General features: G+C 42.1%; 1 protein-coding gene across 12 annotated transcripts in view; it reads left to right on the forward strand.

The window, feature by feature from the left end:
* BACH2 (BTB domain and CNC homolog 2) overlaps positions 1-14,809 on the forward strand; it is a 269,093-nt gene extending 254,284 nt beyond the window's left edge. For 11 of the 12 annotated variants that reach the window (XM_025199389.1, XM_025199388.1, XM_025199393.1 and 8 more), the window contains 2 exons: positions 2,003-2,209; positions 11,752-14,809. In XM_025199389.1, coding sequence (XP_025055174.1) covers positions 2,003-2,209; positions 11,752-12,231 — 687 coding nt within the window. In that variant the 3' untranslated portion in view covers positions 12,232-14,809. The other variant, XM_025199398.1, reaches the window with a different exon arrangement.
* The last annotated feature ends 565 nt before the right edge of the window (positions 14,810-15,374 follow it).

The raw sequence follows: 15,374 nt of genomic DNA on the forward strand, positions 1-15,374 counted from the left end.
ATGTTGGACAAGCCTGGCCTATAGCCTACAAAAGCTTATGCCTCTTTGAACAAGGTAGTCTATAAGGTGCCACCCTGCCCTGCCTTCTGACCTAAAAGGAAAATAAAACTCCGGTTCAGTTATTTGGACTTTTTTTGCACACAATTCTTATTGGCTCACTAGCTACATGATGAATGGCACTTCCACTGTCAAAAATGCTTTTGTTTCAATCTATCAGGCAACTTTTCCCTTTGTACAAACACATAAGCTGCCTCAAAGGCTGTGTCCTGGCCTGACTTTGTGTGCTGTGAAAAACGGGTAAAATTTCTAAAATAAAAACCAGATAACTGGTGTCTTTGCCTGCAGCTGTGGAAGCAGGACAGGAATTCTGGAAATTAGGAAACTTTCTCCAGTAATGCAATTTGGGGATTTTTCCTGGAAATGTAACACGTTCTTATGAGATCTGAACAGTGGGATTTTAGCATGAATATATTTAATGAGGAAGGTATAAGGATTGTTGTCTTGAATTATTCTGACCTTCCCACAAGTTATGGTGCATTGTTTGGAGACTAAGCTCAGTAAACCAGGAGGTCTATCCAAGCCCTGCATTCCTGTGTTCATTTGAAAACATTGCTTGTAAGACGAGTCCTTATTGCTGTGGTGTGATATGTGACTATTAGTAGTCACTAGGGCTGTGTGAAGCTTCAGTCCCTGATTCTATTTGGTGGAGATTCGGCCCGATTCAGTGGCCAAATCTCCAAATCCAAATTGAATCAGGAAACCCTTTCAAGCTCTCCAAATCAAATCGGAACCCTCCGAATCGATTCAGAAAGATTTGACAATTCAGACATAAACACAGCTTTAAATGTTTTTTCGACATACCTCAGAAAAAGTGGGGGCTCCCCCTGCACTCCTGTGGGACACTCCATCCGCCCCAGCATCACAGCCTTCACGAGGCATGCCTGGTACCTCGAGGTATGTAGAAAAAACATTTAAAGCTATGTCTATGGCCGAATCATTGATTCTCCGAATCAGCATCAACTCTTCAGATTCGGATTCAGCTGAATCAAATCGGGGACAGTAATCCGAATCAACGAATTGAATCACTGTCCCCGATTCAATCCAAATCGAATACAGCCCGTTTCACACACCCCTAGTTGTCACACAGCTGTGTACTGGTTGCACATTTAACCTGGCCATTAATCTAAGGACTCAGTTCAATGGTTCATTAACAGACAAAACTCACACTGAAACTGGGCTCATCAAAAATTAGTAAAATATAGTCACTTAACTCCTCCCAAGAAGCTCTTGTCACTTTAACGTACTGGTTTTCATGTTAGTGGAATAGAATCTTTCATGAACCTTCTTTGGGAGTATTAGGCACATAGAGCATCTTTACATGTGCTCTGAAGTGGGGTTGGTGGTGCTTTAATTAGAACAGTTCTAAGGAAGTACTCTAATTAAAGTGTCTACAGCATCTTGTATATTCATCATCCCACACTTCAAAACGGCAGCGGGGAGCACTTTAACTAAAGCCCATTTGACGAGCTTTAGTTGAAGCACCCCCACTGCCATTTGGAAGTGCAGGGATGCTGAATACACATGACACCAAGGCTGTTGGAGCCCTAATTAGCACACTCCAGCAGACTCAGTCAAGTTTACTCTGATGCATGCTAATTAGCATGTGTTGGAGCAGGTGACAGACTCATGTATAGGTGCCCATGGAGCCTGGTTCGTAGCTCGTGCAAATCAGCAAAACTTTGTCAATTCTATTGGGATCAGACAGGTTGGCACCAGCTGAGAGTCTAGCCCATACAGTTTATTCCCTACCCTCAATATCAACTCTGGGGAAGTTGTATTCAAATATTTATGTTTATTTTCCTTAGATGATGTTGTGAAACTGTTGATAATCTATTTATTGGGGGTGGGGGTGAGGTGGGGAACATTGAGTCTTTGTTGCAGCATTATTCTAACTGTATTAAGAAGCAGATTGACTTTCGGGGGGGGGGCTTTGGTTTTTTAGGTGAAACTTCCTTTCCCCGTTGATCAAATCACAGATCTTCCAAGGAACGATTTCCAGATGATGATAAAGATGCACAAGTTAACCTCAGAACAGTTAGAGTTTATCCATGATGTCCGCCGGCGCAGCAAGAACCGGATCGCAGCTCAGCGCTGCCGCAAAAGAAAACTGGACTGTATTCAGAACTTAGAATGTGAAATCCGCAAATTGGTAAGTTACATGTGGCACCTTCACTTATCTCTGATAACATGAATATATGTTGAGGGACAGACAGGTATTCAGTATGCTTCCAGTTCAGTCTGTAGCCAGTATGTACATGAGGTAAGTCCAAGTGATCAGTTTATTTTGCTTTCACAAAGATAGATTGATAAGTGTAGTAGAGGGGACCTTAGCACAGGGAGGTGGAGAGAGTTTAGATCACTTCCCTAGATCCACCCTTGCCATGTGTAAGTCATTATTAGGAATGTCAGTAAAAATACCTTATGGAAGGGGTATCAAAGATATGGCCCGCAGAGCTTTCATCTGGTCTGTAGAGCTGCCTATGGGTCTTGAACTGGGGTGCTGTATGCAGCATGCACTGGCCTTGCCCTTCATGGAGCCCATCTGGTACAAGCAGCACATAATACAAGGGTTGGAGCTGGCACACCCTGTGTGATCAGATCCATAGACCATCCATGCATGCTGGATCCAGTGTGCAGGGCTGGGCTGGCATTGGCAGCACATGCTGCTCACAGCATGCAGGGGCTGGAGCTGATCTGCACTGCACACAGTGCACAGGGCCAGTCTGGGGCATTTGCTATATGTGATGTTTGCACCAGACTGTCACTGCATGCTGGATCCAGGACCAGTCTGGATTGGGCCTATAAACCAGCCCCATGTGCCAGAACCAGCACATAGAGCTGATCCAGCACAGGCACCACATGCAGCATATGCTCCAAACCGGTCCTGCATGCCATGTGTAGCATATGCCCTGGACTGACCTGTGGAGTTGGTACAGGCTGGAGCCAGTGCATGGACTGCAAACAGCACATGGGGGCCAGTCCATGGCAAGTGCTATACCAGACTGGCCCTATGCACTGGCTCCAGCATGTGGCCCACATCTGACCCATGGGGCCACATGAGTTTAATTTCCCTGCCTTATGGTGAGAGAGGTGGGAAAAGTCAAAAAGTGAGTGCTTAATTCAAGTAAGTGCTAATTTACACCATGTAAATTTAGTTTAGAGGGTTGAGCCCTGGATTGGAGAACAGAAATGATTGACTGATTATTTGAACCTGACCCCTCTCTCTGGCCCCACATGAGTTACATAGGGTGGAAACAGATGTTAACTGATGTCTCATTTGTGATGCCATAAATGTATTTATGGCAGCACAAGTGCTGAGCAAATGGACGCCACTAGCCTTTGTTGTGCTAAGTCAAAAGAAAATCGGTGACATAACAAAAGGTAGTAATAGACTACTGCTTTGTTGCTCTGAAGTCTCCAGCCACACTGGGCAGATGGTCTCGGGGTTTAGGGACCCCACAAGCCCCTTGTGCACCTGCACACTTTCCCCACTTACAGAAAGGCACCCCAGGGAACCTTTCCCCACTCAGCCAGACCCACCTCCAAAGATCACATTGTCCCTTGTCCTGCACTGTCAAGGCACATCATAGCACAGTTGATCTGCTTCATTTGGCCACATCTATTTCTAGCCTTGGAGACAGATCCTGCTTAAGGGATTGTATGTTCATTTTGCATAAGTGAATCATTTTTTAAAATGTTTAACCATTCATGGGAGCAGGAGTGCCTTAATCCCTGGGCTACAGCGTCACATTCCCTCTTGCTTAGTCTCATTCTGGCCCATGAATCTTGAATTTCTCACTGCCTAGTGGCTGCGCTTCAACAGGAGGGGTAGAAAGTGACCCCAGCCAGGCTTCCAGCTGTCCTGGGAATTAGGAGAGAGAAACTGAACCCATCTCCTTTCCCCATTAGGATGAAGAGGAGCTTGTACAGTGAGTGTGCTAACACTGAACTATTATATCAGATCAATTTATATGCCAATATAAATCAGCATGTAAATCAAATAAAGAAATAAGAGGTGACTGACTATCCCACTACTGATTTAAGATGCTTGGCCATGCCTGAAGAGAATAAGCCAGGCACATATATATGAAGTGAATCAAGGCATGGAGAGTGAATAAGCCAGGCACATATATATGAAGTGAATCGAGGACTTTGGAGAGTGAATCTAAAGCTGGAAGTAGTCCTTGCTTTTGGGCCTCCATAAAATGCTAATGGCAGCACAAAGTCCAAGCAGAGGCCTGTGCCCCTTGTTGCACCACAAATGCCAACAATTGTGGCCATGACAATAGGTAGTAAAAATATGTGCTACTTTTTTGCCTCCTTCTTTGTCTTATGGCAGAGCTTCCCATGCTCTCCAGCCTCCTCAGGCAGCCACTCCCAGGGTTTCAGGGACTTGATTCTGCACACACAGGGAATTCCCCTGCATATTCAAGCTCTTAGTCCTGGAAGTGCCTGCCTGAGTTCTTTTGTTTGCGGACATGCATCTCAGGAATCCCTTAGTAGGGCTTTCACTGGGCGTGTATCGTGCTGCTGCTCCCTAACTCATAATATCTGTGTCGCCAAATAAAGCAGATCAGCTCTGCTGGGACACATCCCACCACAGCTGATCCCACTCGAGAATTATGTCTGTTTATAGCTTTAGTCTCACAGATAAGTCAGTCAAGGCTGCAGAAAGGCACCTAATTCTGGGAGAGAGGATATCCCTCTTCAGCATTTTCTGTTGGCCATCTTAGGCTCAGTACATCTCAGCCCCAGTCCTAGTCCCTTTGTCTCTCTAAGGCATGAGGAATTTAGGCTTCTTACTTGGGCTTGTGGATTCCACTCCCAGAGATGTGCAGCTGCCATTTAAACATGAGAATGTCCATATCACCAAACCAACACCCCCTTTTAGATTTAGCTCTTACTCATGACTTTATTTCTCAAATAGGGCAACCAAGATAAATATCAGCATCTTGAGAGAAGTACTGCGTGGAGCAACTCAACAATCTCTTTAAATATTTTCAAGAATCATTATTGCTGTGCTAGAGAAGGGGGTGTTTGTGTATAGAATAGTCTCCCCATTGAGAACATTTTTTTAATTTAGCTCAGGATAGTTCTTTTCCTTTTTTTTGGATATTTCAGCTCATCACACATTATCTCCAACTTGTTGATTCACCAAGCAGACTAGAAACATTGGAAAGAAATTGAAGAACCATGATAAGGAGTGCAAATGTATAGATAAATGAGATACCCAGCAACAACAATAGGAATCTCTCAAATGAAAAAATATACCATCAAACCCACCTCCAGAGTTTTGTTCACGGCTGAGATGTGGCCAGAATGTCTTATTTCCTGGTGTCGATAGCAATGATCTCAGATAACTTTAGAATATGTTCTCTGCTTGAACACTTCTGTGGTCAAACCAACCCTAAAAGCACCTATATGAGAAATGGTATCTTGTGTGAGAGATAATATTATGCCATTATTCAATTCAGTGAACATGACTCAAGAAATCATAACTCCCTTGAAGTCCTGTGCCCAGGCCTGGCATGACAGTAGCCCCCATACTTGGAAAAGCAAAAAGTCTGCTCACTGCTGCATCACCACTACTTAACAGAGGGAGTAAGCCCCTGCAAACAGGGGACAAGAAAAGGTCCTGGCTTCTATCTAGACCAGATTGCAGAGTTGAGCCAACACAATCTGCTCCACCTTGTGGATAGAATAGATCTTTGTGTCTCAGTTGCACACAACCTGACCATGTGTGCAGAGGGCAATAATACCAGGATAGATTGTACCTTAAGGCACTTTCTCACCTGTTTTTCTCCTGAAACAGTGTGGCTTCTCACTGCTACAAAAAGCAGCAGTAGCAGTGCAGCTGTCGTTAAATGTACATTTTGCCTATTAAATGTACTCCTCAGACTTCAGGTGGGAGATTTAAGGGCTAAACTGCAAGTGAAATAAAATGTGCATATATTTCAAATTTTAGTGAAGTACTGTGGCCACGTGTTATGTTGCTCACAGAGGAGTTCACACACCATGAGCACTATGAAGGTGAAGGTTGGGGTAGTTTATCATGAGGGCTGCAAGATGGATTTACAGCACGTGACCAAAAAATTCCAATTTAGGGTCCTACGGTCATTCTGAAGCATCAGTAATTGAGGAAATGGCCCTGTTGTCAAAGACACTGAGCACGTATTAACTTCGTGCATAACTTCGGGAGTTGCAAATGCACAGCAGCACCTCAGGCTATCTTTATTTCAGTGCCTAAATGTGGATGTAAGAGCATAACGCCACATCCCCACAAGTGAACATTTTGGGATTCTAGTGATAAACTAAATAACTAACGAAACCTAAGGAACTAAAGCTGAGATTTCCTGATGAGGTACTGGATGCCGAGTTTCCATTAAAGCCATTGGGTATTGGAGTTTGCAGATGTCAGCCTAAGTGTCCAGCTTAATAAATCCATTTTGACACATACTCATGTTTAGGTTGAGTTTAATGGCGCTTGAAAATGTGGGGCCTGTTCAGTTGATTATTAAGACAAGAGGTTTCCCATTGGGAGTGGCTCTTAGTGTTGCTTTGTTAAAATAGTCATGTTCACCCATGCACAGTGTATCAGGAATGAGGCTGAGTCCAGTGGAAGAAGCCAAATAATCTAATGGCACAGAGAATGCAGAATTTACTGTCTAACATGGAGCAAGTTACCTAATCTCTCTGTGTCTCTTAGTTCCCCTGTCTGTGAAATGGAGGTGACTTTTGGACCTCACAGGAAAGTAGGGAGACTAAATCTATCAAGATTGGGAAAACATTCAGACGCTGTGATGTTGAAGCCTTCAAAAAATAGGGACAAAGAAAATCTTTTTAGTCAGGCACATAAAAGAGGAGTCGTATATTAAATAGCTGCTTGCTTTAATAAACATTGTGCGTGGAGCAAGCAAGTTAGAGCCTGCTTCAGTGACCTAGTAAGGAAGGTACTCCTCTGGGTTCTGAACCCAGAACAGCTTAAGTTTTGCTTAGTTATTTAATACCAAATATGCCTGTATTAAATAATTATTGGTCCACAGTGTATAAAAGGGCTCCTTCACTCCCTCCCAGGGGAGTGTCCCCCCTCACTGGGCCAGAGTTGGGTTCTCTCTTGTTTTCTGTTAATTTCCATGACTCTTACACTCTTGGATGCCCAGTGGGCCCATTTCAAGAGGGGGAGTAAAGGGTTCTCTCAGGCTAATCTACCTCCTAATCTCCTGGTTAGGGATCTTTCCTAGGAAGTAGAAAATATGAGGCAAATGCCTCCTAGAAAGCCCAGGTCTGCCACTTTCTGAACAAGTGCCATCACCAGTAGGCCATTGAGAAAAAAGGTGAATAGGCCATCTTGCTTCTCCTTGTCCTGACCTAGGTGCAGTTCAATAAGCCATGAATTTTGGCAAGTATTTGATTGTGAATCCCACATTAACAGAAATGCTCAACTTGGGGTTGCATAAATGCCACCCATCTCCCAGAGAGAGTCACAATTCCAGTCGCTTACCCCTTGTCTACACCTCCCTGCATAGCGTCCTGGCTGCTATGAATCCTGACCAAAAGACACTTAAATGTCTCATTCAAGGACTGAAGACCCAGATACATGAGGTGGTTAATTCTACTTAGGGGTGCAGACATGTAAATTTTGGCAAAACGAAGCATAACATTCTCATGCTGGGCTCATTTTTAAATCTGGACCTAATTCCAGTAGTGAGGTTTTTATTCTGTCTATGCCAATTAGCCATTAACAAAAAAGCACAACAAATGGCTTTTCTGAGCATGGAAAACTATCTGAGATTAGCTGTTGCCCCTTGAATTCACACCACACTTCACTCTAGATTGTAAAAGTAAAGACAAGTCCTGACTGGTTTGTTCCACATCCGCCATAGCAGCTTAATTCTAACAGACTGGTATTTTTATAATTTTATAATTTAATGTAATACATCCTTCAGGGGCAAAATTGCTTAGAACCCTGGTAGACACTATACTTAAGACCTGATTAACCAGTTGTGTCTTAAATAGTATCCTGACCACACATTCAGACAATTAATGGTGCAATAAAAAGGAAATAAGCCATAACATTATTTCATAAAATATGTGGAATAGTTTTGCCGTGGTTTCCATCACACCTTAAATAAAAGATATGACAGGGTCCCTGCCACACAACCTGGCTGCATGGTGAGGCTTTGCGGCTGGCCCCAGTGTAGTCCCAAGGGTGGGACCCACAATCTCAGCCCCAGGACCACACCAGAGTTGAACCAGCTCCAGTTCAGTCCTAGGGCTGAGATCAACAGTCAGTGATTGTTAGACCCAGCCTTGGGACTGAACTGGAGTAAGTTCAACATGCTGCTGTAGTCCCAAGGCTGGGACTAATAATCAGCTGCTTGCAGGTCCCAGCTCTCGGACTACACCTGAGTGTCAAACTCATTTCAGGACAGTCCCAGGACTGGGACCAACATAGGAAATAGTAATGGCATGATTGGGATCTAATCCCCAATCCCAAAATCGTATGTCCTACCATGCACATGTGACATAGCAGGAGGTGCAAATGTTGGGATCAGGGAACAGATCCCATCACACCGTTAGGTGAACCAATGCCAGGGGTCTTAGATCCTTATAATTCTGCTAAATCCAAGACAGGAGTCCTTGTCACTATGGGACCAGGCCTCTGATAAATTTCAAGAATCAAAAATCTTTTCTTAGGGGGAAAAGACTTACTTTTTCTCAAATAAGTCTCAAAAACATGATATAGGAAATAGGCTGTGTATGCCTGTATAATATAATTCTATATAAAAAAGATTATGGTAAAAGAACCCTAAATAAAGTTTGGAGAGGTTAGGAAATGACAACATTAAGATAACTCAGGTAAACCTTAACTCTCCCTCCTTGACTGTAAGCATTTCAGGACATTTGTCAGGACTGCACGTTAGTTTTTTCCTTTGGAACACAAACAGCTAAACTCCCCACTGACTTAAATTGCCACATGATCACACCCTTTCATGAAATTACTGTGCCACACACTGTGGGTGACCAGTATGTCCCCATTTCACCATTTATGGAATGCTAGACTAGACTAGACTGCTTTACTTCTTATTAAAATGGGATTTTCCCACTGTCTTTATTTCCTATTCCTCAGCTGCCTTCTGCCACTAGTGGTTTACTAGGCAATATATGAAATGGTATTCCCTGCAGTTGATATTAGTCTTTTTCTGTATGCTTTCCTCATAGACCCATCTTTCTGTTCACTTACCTTCCCTGTCATCTGCGCACGCACACGCGCACACACACACACACACACACACACACACACACACACACAGAGTACATTCTCTTACATAATGTATCCCCTTCTAGATGCACTTTGGCATCTGCTTAATACTTTTATGCTTGCTTGGTAGATTTATCAGTATTTTAGGAAGTGGTAGTTTTCGGGTAATCTCTCTGTCTCTCTCCTATACCCGTGGCTTCATTAAAGCTGTATGATCCCAGCATGGGCTTTAGACTCATCATAAACTAAAGATCACTGTAATCTTGCAGCTAACTTTCTGACATGCACTGTCTTAAAGCATTGGGAAAGTATCTGTTAATACACAAAACTTCACTCAGTAATTTTATGCTATTGTCTGTGTTTATGTAGGAGGTCAGACTAGATATTTATGCTAATTTCTCTTCTGGCCTTAGATTCTAGTTTGTTGTTTGCATGAATTCAAACCTTTCTTTAATTGTTATTTTCCTAGTGTTTAAAGTAATTTTTTCATTAAGAAAAAACCCTTTTCTCACTCACTTACTGTGTGTATGTAAACTGAGCTGTACATTCCTTCTCTTCTATAATACAAGTTCAAAGTCCTGCATGAGATTAGGTTACCTGAGAGACCCTGTCTCTCATTCCTTAACTTCCTCCCATAAGATCTTCATTCCACTGGTATAACAAGACACTCAGCAATTGTATGCCTGAATGGGAGGAGACATGTGAGTAGAGGACAGAGTTTCTACCTGTGCTGCACTAAGCCTGTGAAACACACTGGCAGAAATAAGAAAAACTGTTGCAGACTTTGTTGCATTCAGAGCTAAGTATAAAACTCACCCAGCCCTTTCTCCCCCTATCCTAAATCTGGAAGGGGCCTTCTGGGCAGTTGAGTCCAATCCCTCCATTTGCAGGCAGTCTTTAACCATACAAATCCCTCAAAGCACAGCTTCTATCCCCAACTCGCAACATAATGAATAGTATCTGAACAGCACCATCATGGTACAAGTCCTTTTTAGTAAGGGAAGGGAGAGAGATTATATTGGTAGCAATCTCATAATGACTAATGAAGACAGAATAAGTCAGATACTGCTGGTTTCATTCCAGTAGAGTGGAGGTCACATGGCACACGGGGCCAGCATGCAATCTTCTACTCCAGGGTGGTCAACCTGCAGCACACATGTCACAAGTAGCATACGCTGTCTCTTTGTGTGGCCTGTGGCAGGTCAGGGAAAGGATAGGCAGCACAGTGGCAGATAGGACAGGAAACAAAGCAGGGCAGGAGATTGGTCAGGGGACATAGGGCAGAAAGCAGAACAGATTGGGCAGGGAGCACAGGGCAGGATATAGAAAGCAGAGCAGCAGATTAAGTGGCACTCAGAGAGAGAGAGAGTATGGGGCTAATTCGTGGCACCCCAGCCCAAAAGGTTGGCTCCCACCATTCTACACTATGCAAGTCTCTCAAAGAAACTGAGTGCCGTGTGAGTGCAGTGAACTCTGTGCTGGCTGAAGTCTTCGTGGGTGATAATTGCCTGCTCCAGTTGCATGCAGGCTGAAACAGTAGGTCAGGAAGGGAGCAAGCAATGACACAGCCCACAGGATCCACATCTACATAGATCTTGTTGTTCTAGCAACCCAACCATCTCACACAGAGGAGTTATAAAAAGCTTTGTTAGCTGAAATGTAAACCAAAGTGGGGATGCACACACAACTGCACTTCCATGCACACAGAACTGGAAGGGATACCCTGGGCAATTGAGTCCAGTCTCTTGCTTTCTCAAGCAGTCATTAACTGAAGGATCCCTAAAATCATTCCTCTCCCACAGCTACAGGGGACAATAACTGAAGTGCTTTAAAAGAAAAAAGAAAAAAAACCTTTAACATGCACTGTAAACCATGAGAGCACTACTAGTGCCCCCCTGCTTCAATGATGGGAAAATGGTAGGTTAATAAGTGCTCAGAAGATCTTAGGAAAAGGACCACATGCCACAGTACGGAGGAAGGCAACCCTCTCCCCACCCACTAGTCAGTACCAGCCTGACCAGGGGGACTGGCTCTGGGTTATAAAATGAACTGTACTTTCCCAACCTGTCCTCACTTGATCCACCTGATAACACCTCATACTTTTGTAGATAGTGGATTTCCCCCAATAGGAAATCTTCTTTTCTGAATCCATGTATCAGTAGCCAGAATAGCAGAGAAGAAAGCAACAGCCGTTCACAGTTAGTAACCTTATTCTGATCCAATCAAACATCTTGTTAGCAGTGGTTTGTTGGCAGGACACACGGAGGCCCGGTTATGAAATGAGGATGTGACTTGTGCTCTGCTGCATAAAATCAGATGTCATTCAGTTTTACGCAGTGGTTAATGGAGTATAGAAACCTGGAACATGGCCTTAACAGCATCAAGTGGATGGGCCTTTAGAAAGCTAAGATGCCTTCTTTCTTTTTCAGGTGTGTGAGAAAGAGAAATTGCTGTCGGAAAGGAACCAGCTGAAAGCATGCATGGGAGAATTGTTAGATAATTTTTCATGTCTTTCCCAAGAAGTGTGTAGGGATATGCAGAGCCCTGAACAGATCCAAGCCCTTCACCGATACTGTCCTGTTCTCAGGCCTATGGATCTACCAACAGCCACAAATATCGACCCTTCACCAGCTGGAGTAGAGCAAAACCTAGTGACATCCCAGTGTATTGGAGAAAGCATGCAGTGCTGCTCAGAGCAAAGCTCTGTGCAACTGGGAGCTCACTGGCTACCTAACAACATTTCCGAAAATTGTACAGCTGGAAGAGGGCTGGATGGAGCTGACCAAGGTACTTACTCAGAAAGAGAGCTTCCTCTAGAACAGAGTAGCCAAACAGTGACAGTAGACTTCTGTCAGGAAATGACTGATAAATGTACAACGGATGAACAGCCTAGGAAAGATTACACCTAGTGACTTGTAACCTTATGTTACACCTGGTCAGGTGTTCTTCAGTCAGCCAGTGGCAGTGTTCATTTGTTGTCTAGAAGAACGTATTTGGTGCACACTACAGTGGTCTTAGCAGCAATACTGTTTTTAAGTATTCCCTCCTCTCTACAAGCAGGAGTTTTCTTCACAATGGTGCTATCCCTTGCTCAGGCAGGGAACTAAACAGTGGCAACACTGTCTGTTTTTGTATGTTGATTTCAATCTTAACAGGGATGGACATAACACCTCTGAGGACCCAACTGCAGCTTTTTTTTCTCAGTGGCCCATGTCACAAAACCCTAACTCAGGAATTTCCTCTGAATGTTCAATTTTTCATTGAAGACAGCCTCTTTACACATCAAAGTTTTATAGCTAAACTGTACATATTATATATAATATATATAAAAAATATATATATCCATATGCAAAAGTCCCCTGCATGCCTCAATTTTTCTCATCCTACAACTGGAAACTTTCAGTTCTGTTGTATAAACAAGTTCCAACATTCCTTTTATTTTTTTTTTTGTCTTTGATGCTAGAACTAGTTTGGTAACTTGTTACATGATTTTTTCTCCCCTTTTGGTTCACAGTTCAGCAATATCATTCAGTTTGTACTTATTTATACAGTTTTAATGTTGGAAGCTTATTTGAGATTTTATTATAGACAACATATTTTTGGCACAGCGATTTCGTGCCATTTGAGCAATGTGGATTTATTTTATTTTCTTTCAGATACTGTACAGTAATGGTCAACTTTGCCACTTGCACTGAGTTTCTGGTCAAACCTCTTTTCATAAATGAAGTTGTGACTTCAGTATAACTTGAGAATACTGTTTGCTTTATCATGTAAAGAAAATTATAAAGATTTAGCTAATAACAAAACACTCAGGAGATGATCATGTAGGAAAAACAGTCTTGCCAAATACTGAGTTCACCATATGATGTGTAATAGCAAATCTGCTTGAATATTTTTTATATTTGTTTATTTCTGTTTCCCATGCAAAGTTTAAGTGCTGTTAGTGATGCTTTTGGATTCCTATTGGGTAAGATACATTTGGGTCTTAAGAAATTTTAAAAAAGGAAAATCTGACAAGTATTCCTAATTTGTATGTTAGGTCCTAATTCAAAGCCCACTGAAGTAGATGTCAATACCCACATTGACTTGAGTGAGATTTCCAGCAGGCCCCCAGCTTGTAGGCTTTATTCACCTGAGTAGTCCATTGACTCTAATTCTGCTTTCATACCCGTTTTCCACAGATATTACCCCATGTACTTCAATGGACTTGCCTTTTGAGTGTCATAATCAAGCTCTTTCAAGTCAGTGGGACTGTTCATTGTAAGAAACAGTTGCAAAATCCAGCCTATAATTGCAAACCATATACTTTTCAATACCTGATTTGCTTGCTTACCCATTGAAGTGTTTGTTATAGGATCTTCTCGTTTTAACAGCATTTGCCATCAGCACAAATGAGTCTAAAAGATCACAGTCTCAAAGGAGACTACTCAGTGAATTGGCTTAGTTGGAACTGTATTGAGTTTGTATCTCAAGCAATCAAGTGATCAGTGAATCAGGTCATGATTGTGTGACACAACAGCTTTCCAAGCATAGCATCAGCATGTACAGTATAGATTGAAAAAAAAACCCTCATGTTTTTTATTATAATTATTATATGTGTATTGAGTTTTATTCTGTGGTTCTTTGCCCTCACTTGTGCCAGCGTGTAATGGCTTTATCCCTGACGACAACACCCATACTCTACAGGTTGACATTGTTTGCTTTTGCTGCAAAACTGATCATCTGTGCACACCTGTTTAAAGAAGCAGCTTCTCACAAGTACTAAGTGACAAAACGTTGTTTTTGTGCTAACGTTTACACTAGAGGGGTGTCTTGGTGCTTTTTTGAGGCACTCGGTTAGATCAGCATCTTATATTGGAGGAGGAATCAGCTCCCTCGCTCCATTGTATGTGTTTTAAGATTGTGCTTGCGGACCGTCACACACTTGCCACAGTCTTGCTTTTTACCCTCTTCTCCCAAACGACCGTAGCTTGGCTACAGAGGAGGAAATGCATATAGCATGTGCCATGTTTGTTGAAAAATGTTTTTTCCGCATGTACAAAGAAAAAATAGTATATAATGTAGGATAATATTTATGTTTAAGTATTAATCATTTCTGTATAAAATCTTTATCTTTAAATGTTCAGAAATATACAAATGCCATAAATTCCTAATTCAAAAGGTTGAAGGACAGGGGAAAATTATCCCTTCTTTTAAAAGATAGCGATTGAAATATACTTAGAATCTCCAGCCATTTTCTACAAGTAACTGATTTAGCAGCTCTTCTTGGAGAATCTGATTTTCCTTTGAATTCATTGACGTTGCAAAGCAGTTCCATGCTTCGCAGAGAATTTTGTTTCTGTGAGACCATGGTGAAAGCTAGAATTTAAAACTAAATGTGAATGACCTTTATAGTAATAGCTATTTTTTTTGGTCAACTGACAGTATTTTAAAGATATTTCTGTTGCCTTTTTTAATTTTAAGTGACCTCTTATAAATATACATAGATATAGATATATATACACACCCCCATTGAAGTGTGTGTGTGTATGTGTGTGTGTATATGTATGTGTGTGTGTGTGTGTGTGTGTGTGTGTGTATATATAGTAGATAGAACATTTTATGAGTATAAAATACAAGTTTTAATTAGTTTCCTGACATGAGAATTTACTTTACTAATAACTCATGTGCAACTGGTACTCTTGACCTCATTCCAATCGTTAAAAACAACCCACCAATAGAACATATTGTTCTGCATCTCTTTGGATTGACCTGGCTCAGACGGCTGCTGGGTCTCTTGACTTTCTTTTTCATGAGAACTAATATTTAAAACCACTGCTCAAATAAGTCTCTCTCTCCAAGCTGTTTCAGGATATTTGATATCATTCTTTATCATTAGAAGCGACTGATTTGTGTCATTGCTTCCTTGATCTGTAGTCACATGTATTACCTTTATTGGTTATATTTTGTTTTGCTATTCTGAACCACATGGCTTTCAAAACTGTTATTCGGTTAACTTTGAAGGGAAACATTGAGGAGAATTAGGTTCAGAACTGGACACAAGTTGATGTAT

This window comes from Alligator sinensis, unplaced genomic scaffold (genome assembly GCF_000455745.1).
Source record: "Alligator sinensis unplaced genomic scaffold, ASM45574v1 scaffold357_1, whole genome shotgun sequence".
Taxonomy (NCBI): Eukaryota; Metazoa; Chordata; order Crocodylia; family Alligatoridae; genus Alligator; species Alligator sinensis.